This window comes from Trichomycterus rosablanca, chromosome 10 (assembly GCF_030014385.1).
Source record: "Trichomycterus rosablanca isolate fTriRos1 chromosome 10, fTriRos1.hap1, whole genome shotgun sequence".
NCBI lineage: Eukaryota > Metazoa > Chordata > Actinopteri > Siluriformes > Trichomycteridae > Trichomycterus > Trichomycterus rosablanca.
This window is the reverse complement of record NC_085997.1, coordinates 36536571-36563881: the sequence shown is the minus strand read 5'-3', so window position 1 is coordinate 36563881 and position 27311 is coordinate 36536571. Positions and strand designations below refer to the sequence as shown.

General features: G+C 43.0%; 1 protein-coding gene across 2 annotated transcripts; it reads left to right on the top strand.

The window, feature by feature from the left end:
- The first annotated feature begins 95 nt into the window (after positions 1-95).
- Positions 96-26728, top strand: LOC134322015 (SH3 and cysteine-rich domain-containing protein 2-like). 2 transcript variants are annotated; one of them, XM_063003885.1, is made up of 11 exons: positions 101-540; positions 4506-4857; positions 6713-6807; positions 18478-18562; positions 19163-19275; positions 19889-19958; positions 21626-21681; positions 22505-22593; positions 24784-24835; positions 26028-26165; positions 26362-26728. In XM_063003885.1, the coding sequence occupies exons 1-11, from the start codon at positions 454-456 to the stop codon at positions 26458-26460; spliced, it is 1236 nt and encodes a 411-aa protein (XP_062859955.1). In that variant the 5' UTR covers positions 101-453; the 3' UTR covers positions 26461-26728. The 2 variants fall into 2 exon arrangements, with proteins under 2 accessions (XP_062859956.1, XP_062859955.1); XM_063003886.1 differs by lacking the exon at positions 24784-24835 and having other exon boundaries at positions 96-540; positions 26362-26450.
- The last annotated feature ends 583 nt before the right edge of the window (positions 26729-27311 follow it).

Sequence of the window (27311 nt, the reverse complement as noted above, 5' to 3'; positions counted from 1 at the left end):
CTGGCACCTGTGCATTAGCCCCGCCTTCTTTGTAAACGTCACACCACTCCAGGGGATTGTGTCCAATCAGAGGGGAGGATGCGAGCAGAAAGTTGAGAGAGAGCGCGAGGTCATTTATGAGAGTCTAACCAGATTCCGTTATGTCCGTTACGGTTTTATTCGCTTTAACGGGATTAACTAAACAGAAAACGTTAACGGTTCGAAATAAGTCTCTTCAGCGAGTGGAGTTAACGAATTAACATTTTCCGTCCGAGTGTGAACGAGTTTAGGACTTTATTTTCGGTAAGTCCAGAAGCCTGGGTGACGGTTGGGATCTGAGGGACGGTTGACATCGACCGTTATTTATCGAGCCTCGCGAGCACAGGTGACGTCACACCTCGACTAAGGAGTAAAGCGCTTCTCCTCCAGCTTCTCCTCCGGTCTCTCCTCCGGTCTCTCCTGGAACTAAAGGCGATGGAGAACGGAGAGAAGGGGAACGGAGGCTACCCGGGGGAGGTGCAGCACTCACCGGGTTCCGCTACGATCCAGCCAGAGTCCAAGGTAAGACCCCCGAACCGTCCTTTCCCTCGCCCGTAAACAGCACACGCGCAGTCAGCACGCTCATCCATTCAGGCACTGAAACAGCTTCATCCTGGTCAGGGTCGTAGTGAAAACACTGTACACCAGCTAGTAATACACACACCGAGCCAGTTACTAATTCACAGCAAGGAGTAGAATTGGAGCAGTCACTCCACCGCAATCCACAGCTTGTAAAAGTGGGAGGCATTCATACGTAAAACATGCAGAAGGTGGATTGGCTGCTCCATATTGACCCTAAGTGTAAGTGATTGGGTGAGTGTTTTGGTTTAGTGGACTGTCCAGGGTGTTTTCCAGCCCTGCTCCCAATGTTTTCGGGTGGCACTGGACCCACCATGACATTGACCAGCTGTCAGCACGCTCATCCATTCAGGCACTAAAACAGCTTCATCCTGGTCAGGGTCGTAGTGGATACACTGTACACCAGCTAGTAATACACACACCGAGCCAGGAGTAGAATTGGAGCGGTCAATCCACCGCCTGCTTGGTTTTTTGGGATGTCGGAGAACATGCCAAAGTTATCAAGACCGATGTCTATGTGCAGCATTCATTCTACCTTCTTCGAGCTTCTTCTCAATACATAAAACATTCAGAAGGTGGATTGGCTGCTCCGTATTGATCCTAAGTGTGAGTGATTAGGTGAGTGTGTTGTCCCATGATGGTTTAATGGACTGTCCAGGGTGTGTTCCAGCCCTGCTCCCAATGTTTTCGGGTGGCACTGGACCCACCATGACATTGACCAGCTGTCAAAATGGATCCATTTGCATTTTACTGATAGTGTTGGGTTGTTGAGTCTCATAATTGGTCTCAGTCTCTTTGTTCCAGAGACCCTAATCAATCAATCCATGTTGGTTGTTTGTTTGATGCCAAATTTTCATGCAAAAAAAATCCCATAAGTAATTTTGTACTAACACAGCAGCCTAGTAAGCAAACCCACCACTGCTGAGACCTGGGTTCGAGTTTGATTTTAATATTTTATTGTGATTTTATTGTGACAACCATGCAGCAATGCAGAAATCAGATCTGAGTACAGAACGCTGCAAAGTTGCAACTTTAATTTACACTTTATTGCCAAAAGTATTCACTCATCCATCCAAATCATTGAATTCAGGTGTTCCAATCACTTCCATGGCCACAGGTGTATAAAACCCAGCACCTCGGCATGCAGACTGCTTCTACACACATTAGTGAAAGAACGGGTCGCTCTCAGGAGCTCAGTGAATTCCAGCATGGTACCGTGATGCCACCTGTGCAACAAGTCCAGTCGTGAAATTTCCTCACTACTAAATATTCCACAGTCGACTGTCAGTGCTATTATAACAAAGTGGGAGCGATTGAAAACGACAGCAACTCGGCCACGAAGTGTTACCACGTAAAGTGACAGAGCATCACCAAGGGCAATGCAAAGCGCCGGATGCATTGGTGTAAAGCACGCCGCCGCTGGACTCTAGACGCTTCTCCGTCTGGCGATCCGATGGAGGAGTCTGGGTTTGGTGGTTGCCAGGAGAACGGTACCTGTCTGACTGCATTGTGCCGAGTGTAAAGTTTGGTGGAGGGGGGATCATGGTGTGGGGTTGTTCTTCAGGAGTCGGGCTCGGCCCCTTAGTTCCAGTGAAAGGAACTTTTAATGCTTCAGCACACCAAGAGATTTTGGACAATTTCATGCTCCCGACTCTGTGGGAACAGTTTGGGGATGGCCCCTTCCTGTTCCAACATGACTGCGCACCAGTGCACAAAGCACAAGGTCCATAAAGACGTGGATGAGCCAGTTCGGTGTGGAAGAACTCGACTGGCCTGCACCTCAACCCGATAGATAGAACACCTTTGGGATGAATTAGAGCGGAGACTGTGAGCCAGGCCTTCTCGTCCAACATCAGTGTCTGACCTCACTAATGCGCTTCTGGAAGAACGGTCAAAAATTCCCATAAACACACTCCTAACTAAACCTTGTGGAAAGCCTTCCCAGAAGAGTTGAAGCTGTTATAGCTGTAAGGGTGGCGGCATCATATTAAACCTTATGGATTAAGAATGGGAGTCACTGAAGTTCATATGCGTGTGAAGGCAGACGAGCGAATACTTTTGGCAATATAGTTTATATGTACAGGTATTTTAATACACCGCCCCTCTTTACAAAAAGCGGTGTTTTTAAAACACCCCAGCCTGAACAACGGGTATCATATTCCCTCTTGACCCCCGACCGACTGTTTGACATTTCCTCTCTGCTTTCTTCTTTCAGCTTTCCTCCCTGTTTTCCCTTTGTGTCACACTGTTCTTCTTTAAAGGAATCTGATAGCAGTGATGCAGAAGGGATCAGACAAGTGCTCCAGGGAAGCTGCCTTCAAATCAGATCCCATCAAGTCTCTGTCTGTCTGTCTGTCTGTCTGTCAGCTGCTGTTGTGTTCCTATATCACTAGAATCAGATGGATATTTAGCTATCGATGTGTGTTTAATGATTAAAGAGTAATTTAACAATTTCACTCCCATCTGAATTGATGAGGTCAGTAGTCACACAGCTTCCCATGTGTGGCATTTCAGTACAGATTTTTAGCACAGCTATATTGTAGGTACTGTGTAAAAGTAATTGCCCCTTTTCTGTTATTGCATTGCCAGTCTGAATTACTTTTATTATATTGCAAAAAACACATTTATTTTCTGCACCCGCCCTCCAGTCACTTCCAATTTCCTACTGCAATTCTTCTGCCGCTTGCATCACCACATACTCTGTCAGAGGAGGGCAGCTGACTAGCACAATGCGCTCTGACACACGCGAAGTCAGGAGCCAGGACGAGTTGCTGTTGAAGCAACACTGACCCAGTTACTAATTCACAGCAAGGAGTAAAATTGGAGCAGTTAATCCACCCTCTACATGGTTTTGGGAGGTCGGAGAACATGCCAAAGTTATCAAGGCCGATGTTTCTGTGCAGCATTTACTCTGCCTTCTTCGAACTTGTGAAAGTGGGAGGCATTAATTCCCCCCAATACAAAAAAAACATGCAGAAGGTGGATTGGCTGCTCCGTATTGATCCTAAGTGTGAGTGATTAGGTGAGTGTGTTGTCCCACGATGGTTTAGTGGACTGTCCAGGGTGTGTTCCAGCCCTGCTCCCAATGTTTTCGGGTGGCACTGGACGCACCATGACATTGACCAGCTGTCTCTCTCTGTACACCAGCTAGTAATACACTCACAGAGCCAGTTACTAATTCCAGTTACTAAGAGGAGAAATCCTATCCAACTGAAAATGTTATATGCTGCATTAACCCGGTTATATAATTTTGAAAGGGGGAGGGGGTCCTGGAGATGTAGTCAGCTCTCCAAAATGTTATTTATAAAATCTTGAGATTAATCTGTATTTTGTTTCTAGATTATCAGCTATATAAATAACATGTATAGATTATAAATTCAGCTTTTCTGCAGTTTTTAGATTTCAGGATCCTAGAAGGATTAGTGCATTTAGAATGTTCAAAATCCTTTTAATGACTTTGTGTGTGTGCATACACGTGTTTAAAACATGGCATGCTATCATTAATTTATCTGTGCATCTCCAACATGCTATTTTTAGTCCATCCGCTTCATGCTGCACAGACAAAGCTACCCTCGCTAAGCTAGTTTGCGCGCGTGTTCCTCCGACGGTCCTAAAATGTTATTGCGAAAGGTTGAACAAACACCCAGATCCTTTATTTTGCAAATGTCAGAGAGGAGCTGATGTTTCTCTTGTTCATCAGTGATTTTCCTCTGGCTAACTTTCCATGAATTCTGTATTTGCCTCGTCTCTTTTGTATTGTGGTGGCACGAACCACAATGATCTGACAAGCACAGATGAGACCTGTGATACTCATTTATGAATTATTATCACAATATTATCGGTCTTTACTTCTACAATACAGTATATGCTGGTTTACATTTTTCTTTCTTGTGTTTTCTTCCCTTCAGCTGCAGAAACTGAAGCGCTCTCTCTCCTTCAAATCAGTTATGAGGAGCAAAAGTGTGGAGAACTTCTTCCAGCGAGCCAACATGGAAACCCTGCCCACAGATAACATCATTACCATAGAGGCCCCATCCGTTGACATGCAGTCGCCCAGTCATGAATACCATCTCACCTTTGACAGATCGCCGTCCATCAGCCCGAACCCGTCTCTGTCGTCCCGTTCACCATCGCTGAGCCCGTCCCAGTCGGTCAACTCCAAATCCACGCCCACTCCCCACCCGCAGAGAACGCATTGTTTCCTGGAATACGTGTTCCGCCGACCCACTGTCTGCCAGCAATGCAAGCAAATAATCACAGGTATACCTGCCCACTAAGGGGGCAAATTAGGTCAAAACATCCAGTCTTCTCTGATCAGATTTAAAAAGCATCCCTATAACATCATGCTACCACCCCCACACTTTACACTGTTGATGATGTTGTAGGGCAGTTGTACCCTAGCGCTTAAGGTACTGGTCTAGTAATTGAAAGGTCACTGGTTCAAGTCAAGTCAACTTTATTTATATAGCGCTTTTTACAATAGACATTGTCTCAAAGCAACTAAACAAAATCCAGGACCAACAGATACAACAACCCCTACTGAGCAAGCCGAGGGCGACTGTGGCAAGGAAAAACTCCCTTAAAATTACAGGAAGAAACCTTGAGAGGAACGAGACTCAGCAGGGACCCCCGTCCTCTTTGGGTGGCCTGGAGGATACTTTAAATAAGTAGGATTTACACAAATCATACAGACACAGAATTAAATGAACTAAAAGTTATAACTGGCGATAAATAAATCAGAAACAGGCGTTGATAAGCTGGAATATAAAAACAAACAAACACAAACAAGCACAAACGCGCTTCGTTCGGACAAAAACGGCTGTAATTCTGGACGAAAAAAGGTGTTTATGCGCTGGAGTACAAAAACAACCAAACACAAACGCGCTTCCTACGGACAGAAAATGGTTTTAACTCTCCACAAAAACAACCAAACACAAACGCGCTTCGTGCGGACAGAAAACGGTTTTTATTCTGGATGAATAAGGTGTTTATGCGCTGGAATACAAAACAAACAGACAAAAATGGGCTTCGTTCGGACGCCGGTAGCAGAAGTTTCCTAGTAACAGACTTCGAAAACAAGCAGGGATTTACGTTAGGAAACACAAGCGCTTTTTTTACGATAGACAAAATAAAACTCTATATTAACTACAAGCGGAAGATTAACGTTTAAATTATACGTTTAAAGTACAGTAATCCCTCGCTATATCGCGCTTCGACTTTCGCGGCTTCACTCTATCGCGGATTTTATATGCAAGCATGTCTAAATATAAATCGCTGGTTCGTGGATTTCTGCGGACAAGGAGTCTTTTTATTTCTGATACACGCTTCCTCAGTTGGTTTGCCCAGTTGATTTCATACACGGGACGCTATTGGCGGATGGATGAGAAGCTACCCAATCAGAGCACGCGGTTAAGTATCCTGGGTGCTGATTGGCTCAGCGAAGGAGAGACGCGTTAGATTCCGCTTTATGCTGTATAACTGTGCGGGAAATGTTTATAAGAGTGTGGGAGGGTTTATAAGGGCTTAAAATATATAAAAATAACCATATAAACGGATTACTGTATACGTATATAAAAAGTTATTTCGCTACAAACAAACGAACAACTAGGCTACAGTCTCAGCGTGCGCACCCCGCCAGGTCGCCACTGTTGGGCCCTTGAGCAAGGCCCTTAAACCTCAGTTGCTTAGACAATATACTGTCACAGTACTGTAAGTTGTTTTGGATAGCAAAGCAAGCATTTGCTAAATGTAAATGTGCATTGTTCGATTCACACCACACATACCAAGCTAAAGGTTTTACTTTTTGCCACCTTGTGATGCAGCTCATATGCAAGGCCCTTCAAATCCAAAACGTCCAACTTGGGGACAGTTGGTGTCACTGTAGCCTTTCTGACAGGTGTCCTTTTACTTGCTTGCCTAGATTAAATGTAGAGATGTGGCCTGACTTGGCATGTGGCTGTAGATTAATTTTCCTCATTTTAAATATAAGCTACCAGCCCTTTCTTCTCCCTCTTCCTCTATGCTTTTTCAGGAGAGGTTTAAATGCTTCTTTGTCTTCATTTCAGTTTGTTTTGTGAATAGTCGGTACCATACTGACATGCCTTTCTGTCTGTAGGGAACTCGAAGCAGGGTTTGCGATGCAAGACATGTAAGCTGGGAGCTCATTTATGGTGCTCGTCTGAACTTTCACAGCAGATTTGCGACGGAAAGGTGAGTCTCTGCATACATAGATTTAAAAGGAAAGGTGTAGGGGGGGGGGGGGGGGGGGGGGGGGGTTAGTACAACACATTGGTGTTTATAATTCATTTCATATGTGGCATTTAGCATATGCTTTTATCCAAAGTAATTATTACCGGATACAATTTGAGCAACTGAGGGCTTTGCTCAGGAGCCCAACAGTGGCAACGTGGGCTTGAACCGGCAACCTTCTGTTCACTGGTACAGTGCCTTAACTGCTGAGCTATATAGAATCAGCTGATGGTGATTCCTCATGGTTCATGTGCTGAATGCAGCAGATCTGATCAGCATCAAGACCTGGGTGACTTTGGGGCCAAAGCAACTCCCAAACAGCAGGGGGTGTCACAGGCAGCAGTGGCGATTACTTACCCACAGTGGTCTGAGGAGAGACTACATGTGTGGTTTACTGGGGGACTAAATGGTATCTGGATGGTAACATTTTGGTCTTGAGGTCTTATGGAGTCTATTCTACATCATATTAGGCCAGTGGTCATGCAAGATAACTGAGAGTCCCTATTAACAGCAGCTTACAAAAGCATTTTCATTAGTGATGAATAGCTGGTTTATTCAGACATGCAGCAACATACACCGATCAGCCATAACATTAAAACCACCTCCTTGTTTCTACACTCACTGTACATTTATCAGCTCCACTTACCATATAGAAGCACTTTGTCGTTCTACAATTACTGACTGTAGTCCATCTGTTTCTCTGCATGCTTTATTAGCCCCCTTTCATGCTGCTCTTCAATGGTCAGGACCCCCACAGAGCAGGTATTATTTAGGTGGTGGATCATTCTCAGCACTGCAGTGACACTGACATGGTGGTGGTGTGTTAGTGTGTGTTGTGCTGGTATGAGTGGATCAGACACAGCAGCGCTGCTGGAGTTTTTAAATACCGTGTCCACTCACTGTCCACTCTATTAGACACTCCTACCTAGTCGGTCCACCTTGTAGATGTAAAGTCAGAGACGATCGCTCATCTATTGCTGCTGTTTGAGTCGGTCATCTTCTAGACCTTCATCAGCGGTCACAGGACGCTGCCCACGGGGCGCTGTTGGCTGGATATTTTAGGTTGGTGGACTATTCTCAGTCCAGCAGTGAATAGTGAGGTGTTTAAAAACTCCAGCAGCGCTGCTGTGTCTGATCCACTCATACCAGCACAACACACACTAACACACCACCACCATGTCAGTGTCACTGCAGTGCTGAGAATGATCCACCACCTAAATAATACCTGCTCTGTGGTGGTCCTGTGTGGGTCCTGACCATTGAAAAGCAGCATGAAAGGGGCTAACAAAGTATGCAGAGGAACAGATGGACTACAGTCAGTAATTGTAGAACTAAAAAGTGCTTCTATATGGTGGGGCTGATAAAATGGACAGTGAGTGCAGAAACAAGGAGGTGGTTTTAATGTTATGGCTGATCAGTGGTTATTCTGTATTCAGATATAGAACAACAGATAAAGGAACAACAGAAAAATGAATCATGATCATATCTGTCCTTCTCCCCTGATCAGTCATGGTTCGACCTGTGGTTCTGGTTCTGGTTCTGGTTCTATGTGGTTTTATGTGCATGATACCCCCTTGTCCTAGATGACTCAGTATAGGATACAGACAATATCCCGAATGAGCTTAAAACTCGGATGTGAGGGTGACTATGGTTCATGTGTAGCTCTGCTAACCCTGAGCTTTTGTTTTTGCTCGCTTTAAAGTGACTCACTCACTCGTTCACTCCCTCTCTCTCTCTCTCTCTCTCTCTCCGAGCATCATCTCAGGCTTTTATCACTGCTCTCTCCCCGTCTCATTAGCAGCGCAGACAGTGGTGCAGAAATGGCTTGTAATCCACAGATGGGCTGCATTCATTACCACGTTCAGCTGAATTAAATAAACGTATTTATTCCCAAGAAAGCAATGAGTTGCTTAAAGGACAGGCATCAAATTACCATCACACAGCTGCAGCAGCAGCAGCAATTCGAATAAAATACAGAGAAGGATTTGGTGACAAGTGATGGATTAAGAGAAAAGAAAATAAAACACACACAAGAGTTATTAACTGTTGAGAAATGCTGTTCACAGATTTCTGCCCCTGAATGATTGTCACCTTTACGAGGAACTTTATCATTTAGACACGTTTTTAGTAAAGACCTGGGAATGTCAACAATTTACAAGATTCATTTTCATCTTGTTTATTACCTGCTTGATTTAATTTTTGGCAGTTAATTAAGTCAGTGCTGCAACGATTTTTGCACGTGGATGGAGCAGTTTGTTTTGTTTCTTTTGGTAAAAAATTGAGCTCTGTATGTTAGTTAGGATTCAATTCAGTGATCCAAAATCACTATACAGTCGACCCTTGACTTACGAATGTAATGGGTTCTGAACGGCTGTTCTTAAGTCAAAATGTTCGTTAGTTAAAACCTATTTTTCCATAAGAAATAATGTAAATAGAATTAATCCGTGCCAGACCTCCTAAACCCCCCCCCCTTACCCCTAACCTCTCTAATGTCTTAAATGCTCTTATATGTTATAAATATGAGTATATTTTCCCTTAAATCTTAAATTATAGAATAGACATTCCTGTAATAAACAATAATAAACAACAATACACAGTAGTACTGTACATAAACACACATCACATTTCAGTACAGTACGTGTGCTGTATCATACACCATAATACATTTCCTTCTTTTTATATAAAATATTAGAGATGGAACGATCGATCGGCTATAAATCGATATCGGCCGATTTTTAATCAAAATATGCTATCGGCGATATTTCCCAAATGTAGCCGATCCGATCATGTGATATATAAAGATCACCTCCGTGTTAAGCTTAACAGCTCAGTGGATTGATCCAGACTTTGAGCTACAAAGCACCAACCATCACATCACCATTCATCAACCATCGTGAAAGCTCTTCACCACCTAAAATAACATAATTTACGTTGTGCATCATACATAGTTCAGGATCATCTCCTCTGACTGACAGAAAACTTTTAGCTCCACAGACGGAACGAGTCTGACTCGGTTACAGATCTGTGGTAATAGCGGTTTAATGAAGCTTTTTAATGTAAGAGAGTCACACAAAATGTTCTGTAGTAGCTGGTGTTTATTTAAAACCACGACATTTAATTAATAACAGTAAACACGGAGAGATAACTGAGAAGAGAAACTTACGCTTCACATAAAATGAACTGACTCATGAATCACTTATATCGATACTGTGAACAGAGCGCACACACGTCAATGCTTCCGTCAGCGGTTTATCTTCACTGTTAGACCTGTTTTTAAGGTTTTTTCAGACTGACCTGTATAACATCTAACGTGCGCGTGTGTGTGTGTGCGTGATCAGTTACACTAATGAGATATGTCTCCTGTGGGTGAAAAATGAATCGCTTTAATTTTAGAAGTAAAAAAATCTCGCGATGCCGCCACACCCCCTGGTCAGGCACTCGCGCCTCACAGGTTGAACCCCCCCATCGGCATCGGCTATCGGCCGATCGCTCTGAAAAGAAACCGGAGATCGAAATCGGCGTCAAAAACCCTGATCGGTACATCTCTAGAAAATATATCTACCAGAAACAACAGTAACTCTCATATTTCTCTATTATTTCCTTCTTTATTTCAGTAGTGTTGTATTTTGTAGGTGTAACTGCACAAAAGAAAGAATACTTTACTGAGCCGAATTCCTTCTTCTCTCTCACTCACTGTCCCCTCTGTCTGATACACAGTGACACCTACTGGCAGGAGTAATTATACAACAACAAATAGTAATAGATTTGTTCATTTACTCAACACTACGCTCTCTCTTCACCTTCTTTGAGGCCATTTTAATATTGAATTTTACTTGAATATTGAATATTTTTATAAAATATAAAGAAAACACCGGAAAAACACCGTCCGCTCTCCGAATGTTCGCTCACTGTATATATATAGGGAGAGACGGTTGGAGTCAACTTGTTCGTGACGTCACGTGTTTCGCGAATTTCGGTTCGTAATCCGAAATTTGTTTGCACGTTAAGTTGAAAAAAATCGTTCGTAACCTAAAATGTTCATATGGTAAACCGTTCGTAACTCAAGGGTCGACTGTATACAAATATGCAATAACAATAAGGGAGCAGTAACATTTTGACAATACTGTATAGTAATGTGAGATTTATTTTCAGTTGTGCATAATGTTAAACAAAAAAGAGGCCAAACATGTTTATACCTCTTGTATTTGTAAATCTAGCCATATAAGAACAGCAGGGGACAAACTTTATTTTGTATCTGTACAAATCAGTACAAGGATTTATATATATATATATTATTTTGTTTATGCATTTTCTCCCTTTTTTCTCCCTTTTAAGCGCCCGATTGCGTCATGCTTCCTCTCCACCAATGCCAATCCCCTCTCTGATTGAGGAGAACGAAGCTAACCCACTCCCCCTCCGACACGTGGGCAGCAGCCGTATGCATCTCGTCACCTACACTTTGACGAGTGCAGTGCGGATCAGCAATGTGTAAGGAGAGACACGCCCTGACAGCACTCTTTTCCCATCTCTGTGCAGATGCAGATGTACAGTGTATCACAAAAGTGAGTACACCCCTCACATTTCTGCAGATATTTAAGTATATCTTTTCATGGGACAACACTGACAAAATGACACTTTGACACATTGAAAAGTAGTCTGTGTGCAGCTTATATAACAGTTTAAATTTATTCTTCCCTCAAAATAACTCAATATACAGCCATTAATGTCTAAACCACCGGCAACAAAAGTGAGTACACCCCTTAGTGAAAGTTCCTGAAGTGTCAATATTTTGTGTGGCCACCATTATTTCCCAGAACTGCCTTAACTCTCCTGGGCATGGAGTTTACCAGAGCTTCACAGGTTGCCACTGGAATGCTTTTCCACTCCTCCATGATGACATCACGGAGCTGGCGGATATTCGAGACTTTGCGCTCCTCCACCTTCCGCTTGAGGATGCCCCAAAGATGTTCTATTGGGTTTAGGTCTGGAGACATGCTTGGCCAGTCCATCACCTTTACCCTCAGCCTCTTCAATAAAGCAGTGGTCGTCTTAGAGGTGTGTTTGGGGTCATTATCATGCTGGAACACTGCCCTGCGACCCAGTTTCCGGAGGGAGGGGATCATGCTCTGCTTCAGTATTTCACAGTACATATTGGAGTTCATGTGTCCCTCAATGAAATGTAACTCCCCAACACCTGCTGCACTCATGCAGCCCCAGACCATGGCATTCCCACCACCATGCTTGACTGTAGGCATGACACACTTATCTTTGTACTCCTCACCTGATTGCCGCCACACATGCTTGAGACCATCTGAACCAAATAAATTAATCTTGGTCTCATCAGACCATAGGACATGGTTCCAGTAATCCATGTCCTTTGTTGACATGTCTTCAGCAAACTGTTTGCAGGCTTTCTTGTGTAGAGACTTCAGAAGAGGCTTCCTTCTGGGGTGACAGCCATGCAGACCAATTTGATGTAGTGTGCGGCGTATGGTCTGAGCACTGACAGGCTGACCCCCCACCTTTTCAATCTCTGCAGCAATGCTGACAGCACTCCTGCGCCTATCTTTCAAAGACAGCAGTTGGATGTGACGCTGAGCACGTGCACTCAGCTTCTTTGGACGACCAACGCGAGGTCTGTTCTGAGTGGACCCTGCTCTTTTAAAATGCTGGATGATCTTGGCCACTGTGCTGCAGCTCAGTTTCAGGATGTTGGCAATCTTCTTGTAGCCTTGGCCATCTTCATGTAGCGCAATAATTCGTCTTTTAAGATCCTCAGAGAGTTCTTTGCCATGAGGTGCCATGTTGGAACTTTCAGTGACCAGTATGAGAGAGTGTGAGAGCTGTACTACTAAATTGAACACACCTGCTCCCTATGCACACCTGAGACCTAGTAACACTAGCGAGTCACATGACATTTTGGAGGGAAAATGACAAGCAGTGCTCAATTTGGACATTTAGGGGTGTAGTCTCTTAGGGGTGTACTCACTTTTGTTGCCGGTGGTTTAGACATTAATGGCTGTATATTGAGTTATTTTGAGGGAAGAATAAATTTACACTGTTATATAAGCTGCACACAGACTACTTTTCATTGTGTCAAAGTGTCATTTTGTCAGTGTTGTCCCATGAAAAGATATACTTAAATATCTGCAGAAATGTGAGGGGTGTACTCACTTTTGTGATACACTGTAGTTATGAGAGAGAGACCCCATCCGGCTTTTTTATTTAATATCCCACCACTATCTAACAGGCCAGTCGTTGTTTATGTGGCTGCTCAGCCCGTCCGGCAGGCAGAGCTGAGCTGAGACTCGATACGATGTATTCGAGATCCCGACTGTGGTGTTCAGCGTGTGTTTTTACCGCTGCGCCACCTGAGCGGCCAGTACAAGGTTTTCATTACTACATAAGAAAGTTGAATATTACATGAACTTTAGAAGCTCCACCGAGAGTAAAGGATGCACACACACGAGCACACAGAGATGGTTTCGCATGTAATAAAGATCTGCACTCCTCTTTTGGTGTTTTTGTGTGACCGTTCAGATCAGCATCAGACATCAACTCCAAAAATTGAAGGTTGAAAAAAGACCTCAAGCAGCACAAGTTTCCAGTGCACAAACTCAACTTATTTATAATCTTTATTGATAATTAATGATAATTATAATGAAAATGAATGATAATTATTTCTTGTCTGATTAAAAAGCCTGAAACGTTGGAGTTTACAGGGTAAAAACTAAAGCGCTGCTGCTTTACCTAAGACGCATCTTCACTTATTGAGTTATAAATCGCTTTGCTGTTTAATGTGTCACTGCTGAGACTTTATTGAGTAATAAATCTTCAGGGTTTCGATTGAACTGCTACGGACTGAATGAGTCTGGGGAGACAGAGAGATTAAAACCAGGAAGCATGTGGATGGACTCTGATGGTTTGTAACTTGATGGTTATTGCGATTGAGTTCTTGCTGAGGATGGGAGCAGGATAACACATTTTCTCTGACATGAGTGCCACTGTCATCTACTTTTTTTCTTCTGACCAGTCGCAAATTCTTTAACTCATTTAGAGAAACATGCTACACTCTCTGTGGAAAGGATGTGAGTTTCTGCTCATTCCTCCCTGCCTTCTGTCTCTGAAGCGCCGGCCAGATTGGTAGCACCAGCAAGACTTGAACTTGAGTCTTGGGGTTTGGTTTCCTCCTACCTTTGATTATACAGTTTTTCTGCATTTGATTGGTAATTGAGCGGCACGGTGGCTTATTGGCTAGCACTGTCGAGAAGGTCCTGGGTTCAAACATGAGACTTTCTTTTATTCCTCCTGTGTGCAGTTCTGATGCTCATCTGTTGAACCGTACCAGACACCACAGCATTTATGTTCTCTGGCATCAATGAGTCTTGGCTGCCCAACACCCTGTCAGTGGTTCATGGCTCATCCCTCTTCGAACCACTGTTGGTGGGCGCCTCTGTCGAGGGGTGGCTGCCTCTGACACCACAAAGTCCCTCAGGTCTTTATCCTGATCAGATCTGCTGAATTTAACACCTGAACTACAAGTAACCTCCATCAGTCCAATGTTTAATAGATCCCTCACATGCACGCATCACTGGTACAAAATAGCCATTACCATGCACATATTTGAGGGTGTTCCTAATGTTTTAGCCCATCAGTGTATTATTATAGTTTTATAGCTTTTAAAAACAATAATATTGTTTTTTAAAAACTATAATAGCTAGTTTTGCTACTGCATATGCAAACTCACACTGCAGATTCACAAAACAAACAGCTGTAAACCTCTCTCTCTCTCTCTCTCCCTCTCTATCTCTCTCTCTCTCTCTCTCTCTCTCTCTCTCTCTCTTTAAGATCTTTTCTGCTTTGTCTTGCATTTTTATGTCAGTATCAGCAGTTTAAGAATACCGCTGAGCTCTGCTTTGGATACTGCACTCTTTCTCTAGTTCTTTCTAGCTACTTTTTTTTTTAAACAAGAGACACATAGAGAACATCAGCTGATAGACTACTGCAGTCGTTTCCAACCTTTCTGTCCTTTACTGCAGTCGTTTCCAACCTTTCTGTCCTTTACTGCAGTCGTTTCCAACCTTTCTGTCCTTTACTGCAGTCGTTTCCAACCTTTCTGTCCTTTACTGCAGTCGTTTCCAACCTTTCTGTCCTTTACTGCAGTCGTTTCCAACCTTTCTGTCCTTTACTGCAGTCGTTTCCAACCTTTCTGTCCTTTACTGCAGTCGTTTACAACCTTTCTGTCCTTTACTGCAGTCGTTTTAACCTTTCTGTCCTTTACTGCAGTCGTTTTAACCTTTCTGTCCTTTACTGCAGTCGTTTCCAACCTTTCTGTCCTTTACTGCAGTCGTTTTAACCTTTCTGTCCTTTACTGCAGTCGTTTCCAACCTTTCTGTCCTTTACTGCAGTCGTTTCCAACCTTTCTGTCCTTTACTGCAGTCGTTTCCAACCTTTCTGTCCTTTACTGCAGTCGTTTTAACCTTTCTGTCCTTTACTGCAGTCGTTTTAACCTTTCTGTCCTTTACTGCAGTCGTTTCCAACCTTTCTGTCCTTTACTGCAGTCGTTTCCAACCTTTCTGTCCTTTACTGCAGTCGTTTTAACCTTTCTGTCCTTTACTGCAGTCGTTTTAACCTTTCTGTCCTTTACTGCAGTCGTTTTAACCTTTCTGTCCTTTACTGCAGTCGTTTCCAACCTTTCTGTCCTTTACTGCAGTCGTTTTAACCTTTCTGTCCTTTACTGCAGTCGTTTCCAACCTTTCTGTCCTTTACTGCAGTCGTTTTAACCTTTCTGTCCTTTACTGCAGTCGTTTCCAACCTTTCTGTCCTTTACTGCAGTCGTTTTAACCTTTCTGTCCTTTACTGCAGTCGTTTTAACCTTTCTGTCCTTTACTGCAGTCGTTTTAACCTTTCTGTCCTTTACTGCAGTCGTTTCCAACCTTTCTGTCCTTTACTGCAGTCGTTTTAACCTTTCTGTCCTTTACTGCAGTCGTTTCCAACCTTTCTGTCCTTTACTGCAGTCGTTTTAACCTTTCTGTCCTTTACTGCAGTCGTTTCCAACCTTTCTGTCCTTTACTGCAGTCGTTTTAACCTTTCTGTCCTTTACTGCAGTCGTTTCCAACCTTTCTGTCCTTTACTGCAGTCGTTTTAACCTTTCTGTCCTTTACTGCAGTCGTTTTAACCTTTCTGTCCTTTACTGCAGTCGTTTTAACCTTTCTGTCCTTTACTGCAGTCGTTTTAACCTTTCTGTCCTTTACTGCAGTCGTTTCCAACCTTTCTGTCCTTTACTGCAGTCGTTTCCAACCTTTCTGTCCTTTACTGCAGTCGTTTCCAACCTTTCTGTCCTTTACTGCAGTCGTTTTAACCTTTCTGTCCTTTACTGCAGTCGTTTTAACCTTTCTGTCCTTTACTGCAGTCGTTTTAACCTTTCTGTCCTTTACTGCAGTCGTTTCCAACCTTTCTGTCCTTTACTGCAGTCGTTTCCAACCTTTCTGTCCTTTACTGCAGTCGTTTCCAACCTTTCTGTCCTTTACTGCAGTCGTTTCCAACCTTTCTGTCCTTTACTGCAGTCGTTTCCAACCTTTCTGTCCTTTACTGCAGTCGTTTTAACCTTTCTGTCCTTTACTGCAGTCGTTTCCAACCTTTCTGTCCTTTACTGCAGTCGTTTTAACCTTTCTGTCCTTTACTGCAGTCGTTTTAACCTTTCTGTCCTTTACTGCAGTCGTTTTAACCTTTCTGTCCTTTACTGCAGTCGTTTTAACCTTTCTGTCCTTTACTGCAGTCGATGGGACGATCGATCGGCTATGAATCGGTATCGGCCGATTTTTAATCAAAATATGCTATCGGCGATCGGCGATATTTCCTAAAAGTAGCCGATCCGATCACGTTAAGTTAACAGCTCAGTGGATTGATCCAGACTTTGAGCTACGAAGCACCAACCATCACATCACCATTCATCAACAATCGTACAGAAACCATCGTCAAAGCTCTTACGATGTAATTTTGCTGATTGTAATATTTACTTTAAAAAGATAATTCAACCTGGTCACATCTGAGTGGATTCTATCAGCACGTTATATAAACTCCTGGTTCACTTTGGTAAATCGTGAGCGGTTCTTACTTGTGATGTAGATGAGAACAGAAACGTTACAGAGCCAATCAGAGGCAAAAGTTTATTTATTACCAAATTCATTAGTTCAGGATCATCTGCTGAACTTTTAGAAAACTTTTAGCTCCTTAGACGGAACGAGTCTGACTCGGTTACAGATCTGTGGTAATATCAGTGTAATGAAGCTTTTTAATGTAAGAGAGTCACACAGAATGTTCTGTAGTAGCTGGTGTTTATTTAAAACCACGACATTTAATTAATAACAGTAAACACGGAGAGATAACTGAGAAGAGAAACTTACGCTTCACATAAAAACGAATCAACTCATGAATCAATGAATCACTTATAGCGATACTGTGAACAAAGCGTCTCTTCTAAAGGCACAAACACACACACACACACACACACACACACGCGCGCTCCGGTTTATCTTTACTGTGAGGCTCTTTTTAAGTTTATTTACTGCTTTATTTAAAAGGAAAGACATGGAGGTTATGTATGAAACAAAACATCTGACAAATGACCCCCTTGACCGTGGCAGCACATGTTCACTCTTTTGATGAGATTTTCCATGACACGTTGACATAATTGCTGAAAAATTTCAGCAGTGTTGTGTCGAATTTCTTCTTTGAGGTCCTCAATGGATTGTGGTTTGCTGGTGTACGCTTTATCCTTAAGATAACCCCAAAGAAAGAAGTCTAACGGCGTCAAGTCACATGATCTTGGCGGCCAATTCACATCACCATTTTAATTTTTACAATTTATATGTGTTGTTCGATTGTGTACCTTTTCATGATTTAACCTCAACGTTTACTAATGACAGCAATTTAAAAATCTCTAACTCAGTTCATTTTGGTACACCCTGTATTAAGTATACAGTATATTAAATATTTTATAAATCTGTAACCAAGCTTTGGCACCAGGATCGTCTAAATTTGTCATGCCAACAAAGCTGTGTTTAAATTGAATAGAATTCAATTGAAAATAAACGCTGGACTATCACTGTGAAAATATCAAAAACTTATAAGCTGGAGCTGAAGTGTGTAATCAAAGACTTAAAGTCAAGGAGTGTACATTTACATTTTCAGCATTTAGCAGATGCTTTTATCCAAAGCGACTTACACAATGAGCAATTGAGGGTTAAGGGCCTTGCTCAGGGACCCAACAGTGGCAACTTGGTGGTGGCGGGGTTTGAACCGGCAACCTTCTGTTTACTAGTGCAGTACCTTAACCACTGAGCTATCACTGGTGTAGATGTAGTGTAGAGTGTAGATGATTTAAGGGGTGTAGATAAGGTTTTAGTGACGGTGTTCCATGATGGAATTTTGTAAGCTGTAAACCAGATAAGCATCAGTATAGAAAATTCATTTTAGTAGAGATCTGGGACATGAAGGGAGACTAGCAAAACATCTAGTAACCAATTTTAACCCTCACCTTATCATTCTATTATTCATCTGCTTTCTGTCCATTTTTCCCCTTCTTCTTCCCGGTCTTTACTTCCATCCTTCATTTCTAATGTATACCAGTCGGGGGCCTTCAAGAGGAACTTCAGCTCTCCTCTGCTTACTAATGAACGGTTTGCTGTCACCATGGAAGCCACGGCCACTCCAGGTGAGAAGTCGCTGCCTCCTGATTTCATGTGTGTTTAAAGCTTTACATGTACAACAGATACAGGAAGTATTCAAACCCCTTGTCGTTTTGCTCACTATGTGCTGTAGATTTGATTTTAAATTAATATTTTGCCATATTTACCATCAATCTGCAATTAATCACCCAGACTTACAAAATTAAAACATGTTTTAGAGTTTTTTGAAAATAATAATTAATAAAAAATGGAACTCTCTTATTCACAAAAGTATTTAGACCCTCTTTCAATGCTAGAAGCTCCTTGCAGCACTTACAGACCAAAGTCTTCTTGGATGCGTCTCCACAAGCTTTGCTACTTCATGACAGATCCTCTTAAGCTCCATAAGATTGGATGGGTAGCATCTTTGAATTGCCGCTTACTGGTCTCTCCACAGACGTGTGATGGGGTTTAAGTCTCATTTCAGCACAGAACTTGTTGCATTCTTTCTTACCTTCTAACCTTCGTGACCAGTTTCCTTGCACAGATGCACGATTCAGGGTGTGTGAATAAGTTTTGAATCCTCTGCCTCTGTATAGTGCTGTGTTATTGTGTGTGTGTGTGTGTGTGTGTGTGTGTGTGTGTAGAACAGGGAAGATCTGCAGTAGATCCCATCTATGAAGCTCTGCGATATGGAACATCACTGGCACAAATGAGTCGAACAAGTTTCAGCAACATCTCGGAGTCCCCCTGTCATCAGGTAAGACCGCATCAAGGTCCTGCCTTTATCGTCAGACTTTATTGAGAAGCTGTGGCCAAAATTATTCTGAAAAACCCTTCAGAAGGGCACAATGGGTGTCTGGGTGGTGTAGCTGTCTATTACACTGACAACTGAGTTCACTCCTTAGTGGTGCCACCAGGCTGGTCGGGTGCTCTACAGACATAGTTGGGTACGCCATCACCTCATTACTGCTGCAATTTGCATCAACACCCCCTTGCAGACGCCTTTATCCAAAGCGACTTACAGTAGTGTTACAGTATACGGTCAGTGGTGGGGCTTGAACCAGCGACCTTTTGATTACTAGTCCTGTACCTTAACCACTAGGCTACAACTGCCCTAAATACTTTTGCTATTGTTATGCTTCTCTGTTACTATCCATAGTGTCTGTCCTATTCATCACATTGTCATCATGTATGCTCCCCTCTCTTCATCTCCTACTGTTTCCATTCAGCTCATGTTCTGTGTCCTGTCATTCATTTCCTCTTACTCACCTCTCTCCTCTCATTCTGTCTCACTGTTATTATTCTTAACTTTCATACTTTGTGTCTTGCGATGTCTGTTGACCTTTGTCTGTCCCTCTCTCTCTCTGTAGAGTGATGGAGGAGACGGGAAAATGGACAGTGAGCCCATAGCTGAAGAAGAATTTGCTCCTGACTCTGAAGGTAAAACCTTATAAAGAGACTTTATTAGAAGCAGCGGTCCTGACCGTACATTCTTTCATTATTTTATTAGCTACATCTAACATACAGATGAACTTTATGGGTGTATGATTACTGCTTGTAGCCCATCTTGCTCTGTACACTTTTGTAACCTCCTATAGCCCTCCATAGGACCACCACTGATGAGTTGTTCTTTAGGTTATAGATCATTCTCAGCACTGCAGTGACACTGACCTGGTAATGATACGACATCCTACAAAATATTCCCCAGGCCACCCATGTAGGATGGGTCCCTGTTGAGTCTGGTTTCTCTTAACGTTTCTTCCTTGTAATTTTAAGGGAGTCTGTCCCGGATGCTGTGCAGTTGCTTTGAGACGATGTCTATTGTAAAAAGGGCTATACAAATAAATGTGACTTCATTTTATATGGTAGCGTGTGCCAACAGTGTCCTGTGATCATAAATTGTCTAACTGTCTACCTACAAGCAGTGCTGACAGGGTATTTGTTCCTAATAAAGAGGCCAGTAGCAGGATTTAAAAACCCCAACACTGCTGCACTAGTTTAGGGTGCGCTTACTTTTTCACAAGGCTGACATTGTGGGTCTGTTCAAAAACCTAGTGAGCTGCCTTCCTGATCAGCTGCCTCAGTAGAGAGGATTCTAATAAGACATGGAACTCATAAGGCAGATTATTTAGACGCACTACTTATACAGAGTTAGCCTCAGTCAACCGACCGGATGAGGCGGCACAACCCGGCTAACGTCTCCCTCCGTGTACCGAAAACGGTTAAACTGTCCCTGACGAACCTGAATTTACAAATAAACGACACTTGTGCACCTTTATACAGATTAAACATCAATGAGAATTTATTTACATTTGAAAAGAACTCCGTTGGTTGCGCCGCATTCGTCCACCGTGTTTACATTTTCTGTGAGAAAAGTCGTGCCGCACTGAATGCCGGGGTTTCCTTCAGCGCTGAAGAAGCATCAGACGCTCCCTCGTTCTTCAGTCAGATCATCACTCAGAATTAAGGCGCCTCAGCCGCTCAGGTGGCGCAGCGGTAAAAACAAACGCTGGAATCGGAGCTGGATCACGAATACATCGTATCGAATCTCAGCTCTGCCTGCCGTCTAAGGCTGAGCGGCCACATGAACAACGATCGGCCTGTTGTTCAGATATGGGCGGGACTAAGCCGGATAGGGTCTCTCTCTCATAACTAAAGCAATTACGACCTCCGTACACAGCGCTGAGCTGCACCGCACTCGTCAAAGTGTAGGTGACGAGATGCATACGGCTGCTGCCCACGTGTCGGAGGGGGCGTGGGTTAGATTCGTTCTCTTCAGTCAGAGTGGGGATCGGCATTGGTGGAGAGGAAGCGTGACGCAGTCGGGCAATTGGACGCGCTAAAAAGGGAGAAAATGCATAAAGAAAAATATATTTAAAAAAAAAAGAATTAAGGCGCCTTAGGAGGAGCATTTTAAGGAATCTAAGAATTTAGACACGCCCTTTTCTCAGGAGTGTAGGATGATGTAAAATGTGTCTATGTAGAGAGATCACCTGGTTTTCAGACAGACCCTGTATGTTTAATGATACATTATGACATAAACAGGCATATTTGTTTGACAGAACAGTAGTAGATGGACAATTTAAGCTGTTGTCGTGTCTCTCTAGTGGTTTCACTGGCTGAGAGTGAAAAGAGCGAGACGGAGGACAAAATAAGTTTGAAGGTGAGACAATCACATTTACATTTACGGTATTAAGCAGATGCTTTTATCCAAAGTGACTTACAGTACTGTGACAGTATACAGTCTGAGCAATTGAGGGTTAAGGGCCTTGCTCAAGGGCCCAACAGTGACAACCTGGCAGTGGTGGGGGCTTGAACCAGTGACCTTTCGATTACTAGTCCAGTACCTTCACTACTAGGCTACAACTGCCCTTCAGATGCACGTTATTTCCGTTCCATCATGTACAGATTCACTGTATGGCCGAAAGTCTGTGGACACCTGACGATAACCTTGCTGGAGAACATATTCCACCTACTTCTTTTCCTTTCTTGCAGCAACAACAGCCTCCACTCAAGATTGTGGACTGTGTCTGTAGTCATTTGTGCCCCAGTCATTTTTTGCACATAGCCACAAGTTGAGAACATGCATGTACAGTATCTATGTCTGTGTTATTGATCTTATACACCTGTTTGCTGTGGGTGTGGCTGAAACACCTGAACTCAGTCATCAGAAGAGCTGTCTACATACTTTTGGCCATATAGTGTACCATATCTGTAAACCCTGGATGCAAGGCGAGCAAACACCCTAGACAGGGTGGCAATCCATCACGTGGCATCACAGTCACATATTTACTTTTGCTAAGGGCAAATTAGAACAGCCAATCCACCTTCTGCATGTTTGAAAGGTGGGAGAAGATCTGAAGAAAATCGAGGCAGATGATGGTGTGCCATATTTACCCCACGAGCACATTCACTGTCTCTGGAATCACATTGTGTGTGTGTGTGTGTGTGTGTGTGTGTGTGTGTGTGTGTGTGTGTGTGTTTAGGCTCCGAGGCATATCGAGGTTCACACAATTCACACCTATGTAGCATTGTTCAAATTCCTCCCTCAAGAGACCAACGACCTGGAGCTACAGTAAGTACCGCTCCTCCTGTCCTTGTGTGTTCCTTTTTTACCCTCTTGTGTTTACACACACACACACACACACACACACACACACACTCACACACACACACCTTACTGTCAGTTTTCACCACAGTAGAAAAATCTGATGAGAAAACAAAAAATAAAACGTGTCTCCCTTTATATGTGGACAGTAGAGGTTAAATGTTCGTATACACTTCTAAGGGACGTGAATAATTGGAACACACACTTGTAGGGTAAAAAGGACTTCTGGAAATCCGCTGGGTCAAAAATATACACACAGCAATTTGGATGATTCATTAGGTGGCATTTAAAGTCTTACAATGACCTTGTGCCATGTCATCCTAATTCTTTATAATTAGGGCCCAGCCAAATCCACAGAAAAATTTGTTTATTTTCACAGACCTAATTTTCCAAATATCACAGATTTCACAGATTTGTAAAGAAAAGAGCCACATTTCACGTCAGTCATTAAATTACACTCATAAACTGAATGATAGAATAAATAGAAGCTACAGCACACAGTTTTTATTTTCTATATCTTTGCAATAAATTAATTTCGTCATTCAAGCTTCCATGAATTTTTCAATTAACTTGTTTTTGATCATCACAAATCCTTATTTCAGTTTTATATTTTTTACTTTTTTAATAAAAATCATTTTTGTATCACTACCCTCCTAATGCACAACATGGGTCATAAATGACCCTTATGTATTTACTATAGAATTTGACAGAAACTACTGACATTTGTAAGTGTTTGTAGTCAAAAACATATTTACTGATCTTTTGAAAGACAACCAAAGATTAGGCTCTTGAATCTTGAATATGTCCAATACTATTTGCTTGCTAGCTGTTTACATATTCTAGTATAGATAGCTTTTATTAGCTAAGACAGCAAATACATGAATAACTGACAAATGTGCATATGAAAATATTCTTGAATGGATGAATACGGGTCATTTTCCACCCATGTTGTGCATTAGAAGGGGTTTGCTTAGCTTGTGCATCGAAGGGTTAATAAATGAATGTAAACCTAGAAGATCCAGCGATGGTGCGAGGCTTCATGTTCTGTCCCAAATACGCAAATACTCGTCCGTGTTTTCACCCCCCACCCCCGCGTCCACAGAATCGGTTAGGGGTTTTCCAAACTTAAGTCCCGAGTCGTGTTTTTAGCTGCTTTACACTTCGACGTTTTGACTAGGCGATTGCGGACTGAATTGCCGTAGGATTGCTAGGACCTGCTCATAGTGCAAATTAACCAGTAAACGTGAGGCACTTAAACGCTTCGCGAATGAAAAGTGTTAAATCGTTAAACACAAACCTTAACGTTTGATTAGACGAGAAACAGCTCATTTCACTCTCTGTGACATGCTCTTCACGGCTGGCCTGCCTGCAGATTGTGTGAAGAATTTTAAGACACAAAATGCGACAACGACGACCCCCCCGTACTGTTGCACATCTTAAGACGTGTTTGCAGGAAGACAAAATAAAAGCTGAAACACTAAATCACTTGGTCTCCTCAGTGCCAAAACATCTTTTAAAAGGTCGTGGTGAAAAGGAATGTCAACTTACAAAGTGGTAAATGCTTTACTGTCCCAACTTTTTTTGGAATGTGTTGCATTCCAAATGGATGTTTATTAATAAATGAAATGAATTTGAGCAGAAATAACGTGAAATATCTCAGGTTCATCCTGTCTGACATCAAATAAAAGTCAAAGTAAATGTAAGAACCTCTGTGTTTTTATTATTTGCATTTTCCATACTGTCCCAACTGTTTCTGATTTGGGGTTGTAAAAAAATGCTCGAACTCAGGAAATCCTGTCCACAGTTAAGCGAGTTTTATGTTGGCTGCTGCGCAAGAAAGAAGCCCCGCTCCCAAATCAACACCTTAAAGCTTCTAAATTAAACGTTATTGCTGATCTCATTTACAAAGCAAAAGCATACGCAAGCGCTTCTTCCTTGCACCGCAGCCTCTAAGCCCATGACGATGCAAGTCGGTGTCAACCAGACACATTTTCATAAGGTGATGATGGCTTGCTTTCTATTCATGACTTTGGCACCAATTTATTTTTAAGAAGTGCAGTGAAACCAGCTCTGTTTGTACGGGTAGAGAAGCGTTACGGTGTGCATGCATAATAAAGATTCTCTCGCCACTCTTCTGTCTGTGTTGTCGTCCGCCAGGCCGGGCGATCGCGTTCAGGTGATGGATGATTCAAACGAAGACTGGTGGAAGGTGAGAGCAGCTCTTTACTGCATGTTAAATAAAAATCAAACCCCATGTGCCTGTAATATTAGTATTTACAGTCAGCTCCAAAATTATTGGCACCCTTGTTAAAGATGGGTGATTGTGGGATTGGTATAATCATCCCAGTTTTAAGGTGAGCCGAGGAGAGGAAGTTTCTGGATACTCACTGATGGGCCGCTCAGGTGGCGCAGCGGTAAAAACACGCTGGAACCAGAGCTGGATCTCTAATACATTGTGTCGAATCTCAGCTCTGCCTGCCGGCTAAGGCTGAGCAGCCACATGAACAACGATTGGTGGGACTAAGCCGGATGGGGTCTCTCTCTCATAACTAATGCAATTATGACCTGTGTAGCCTAGCGGTTAAGGTACTAGACTAGTAATCTGAAGGTTGCCGGTTCAAACCCCACCACTGCCTGGTTGCCACTGTTGGGCCCTTGAGCAAGGCCCTTAACACTCAATTGCTTAGACTGTATAGTGTAATGGATAAAAACGTCTGCTAAATGCTGAAAATGTAAATGTAAATGACCTCTGCTGGCTGATGGCGCCTGCACAGAGACGAGAAAAGAGTGCTCTCCGGGTGTGTCTCTCCGTACACAACGCTGAGCTGCACTGCACTCGTCAAAAGTGTCGATGACAAGATGCATACGGCTGCTGCCCACGAGAGGGCGTGGGTTAGCTTCGTTCTCCTCAATCAGAGCAGGGATTGAGAGAAAAAAGGGAGAAGATGCATAAAGAATATACGTATATATATATAAATATATATAAAGCACTCACTGATTACTTGCTCTGGGATTTCCAGTCTCATTGAGCATTAAAGGAGAAGACTTAGCGCTGTTAAGCTGGCATAGAGAGTTCCACCAAAGCTGTTTCGGTGCTCTTTAATCTCCTTTCGGACTAATCAGACACACAGAACAATGAATCTATAATGGAATGTCCTGCAAATATCCCACCAGGAGCACATAAAAATGCCGAGGCGCAGCGTGTGTGTGTGATCAGAGCTGCGGTGTGGTGCGCGGAGCTTCAGACGACCATGTGATGCGTATTTCATTCGGCGGCCCGTGCTCTATGAGTCATGCGAAATTGAAGAAGCTCTAGGGGAGACAGATCAGAATTTTTGGGCTGTCGTTGCTATGGTGACAAACACATGATTTTATTGTGCGTGCGTGCGTGTGTGCGTCAGGGAAAGAGTCGAGACAAAGTCGGCTTCTTCCCGGCTAACTTTGTGCAGAGGGTGCGCCCTGGAGAACGAGTCTGGAAGGTTACTCAGGGTTTCCACGGCAACCGTGAGAAAGGTCAGATGACTGTAAAAGAGTTGCAGGTGAGTTAACACACACACACACACACACACACACACACACACACACACACACAAACAGTTGGGGTTGATTTTGACACTGATGGTAAGTAATTGCCCCCTAACGTAATAACTGGTTGCACTACCTTCAGCAGCGAAGACTGCGACTGAGTTTTCTAATAGAGAGTAAAATCCATTTTTTCTCCCAAACTGGTTTCAGGTCTGTGTTGGAAAAGCAGACGAGATGGACGGCTTCCTGAAACTGAGCAGCGGTAAGAAGAGAGGCCTCGTGCCTTCCGACTGTGTAGAGGAGATATGAAGAACTTCACACACACGCACACACACACCCCGACGGCAGGGATACTCCCCAAAACCAACATTGAACTTCACCTGGACCTACACACCTCTTTCCTTGCTTTATTGTCTAGATGAAGAAAAGCATCTGATTGGCTGATTTGTTCTCCAATCTCGAGCACATTCAATCAGTAGAACAATTCAGGCTGGACTAATTGCACTGGACGTCCCAGTCGACATATTTTTGCCAATGTTCACAAAAAAACAATAAAAATTTAAATTAATTGACACAAGGTCTGTCGTCTGATCAACATTCCTGGCTAGGATGATATAATCGGGTGGTACAGTGGGTGCTAAAGAGCAGCACGGGTCCTGGGAACCTGGGTTCCATCTATTTAAATTACTGTCTGTGAGAATTTTACAAAGTAAAAGTATTTGTTGACCTGTGAAGGACTGATGCTTTTTTTAGGGTGTATTCCCAGGATTCCACAGAACCACACACTCCATTTGGAGGAAACCTGAAGCCGAATTGAATATATCCAGTGGACAGACTGCTAACTTATCTCCAAGATCTGTGACAGCTCATACAGGACGTTACCAATGGATCCCAAAAGAAAAAAACAGCAAGGTACAGAATTCATGATTCAAGTGTGAAAAACTGGCAACAAGGAAACAAACCACTGCTTACCAAGAAAACTGTCGACACAGTTGATATTTTGATATTTAATAAACAGATGAATCAGAAACAGACCTGTTCAGGAACCAAAGGGTTTCAAGGGTCTCGTTGTGTCTGGCAAAAAGCAAGTGCAGCATTTCATAGTAGGTACGTTACACCAACACACGTCACACATGCTGGTGGAAATGTAACATCATTAA

Excerpts from the sequence above, each read along its gene's own strand:
- LOC134322015 (XM_063003885.1), top strand. The coding sequence starts at position 454 with ATGGAGAACGGAGAGAAGGGGAACGGAGGCTACCCGGGGGAGGTGCAG. Across the intron at positions 21,682-22,504 it reads AGGACAAAATAAGTTTGAAG|GCTCCGAGGCATATCGAGGT; the intron begins GTGAGACAATCA and ends GTGTGTGTTTAG. Across the intron at positions 26,166-26,361 it reads TGACTGTAAAAGAGTTGCAG|GTCTGTGTTGGAAAAGCAGA; the intron begins GTGAGTTAACAC and ends AACTGGTTTCAG.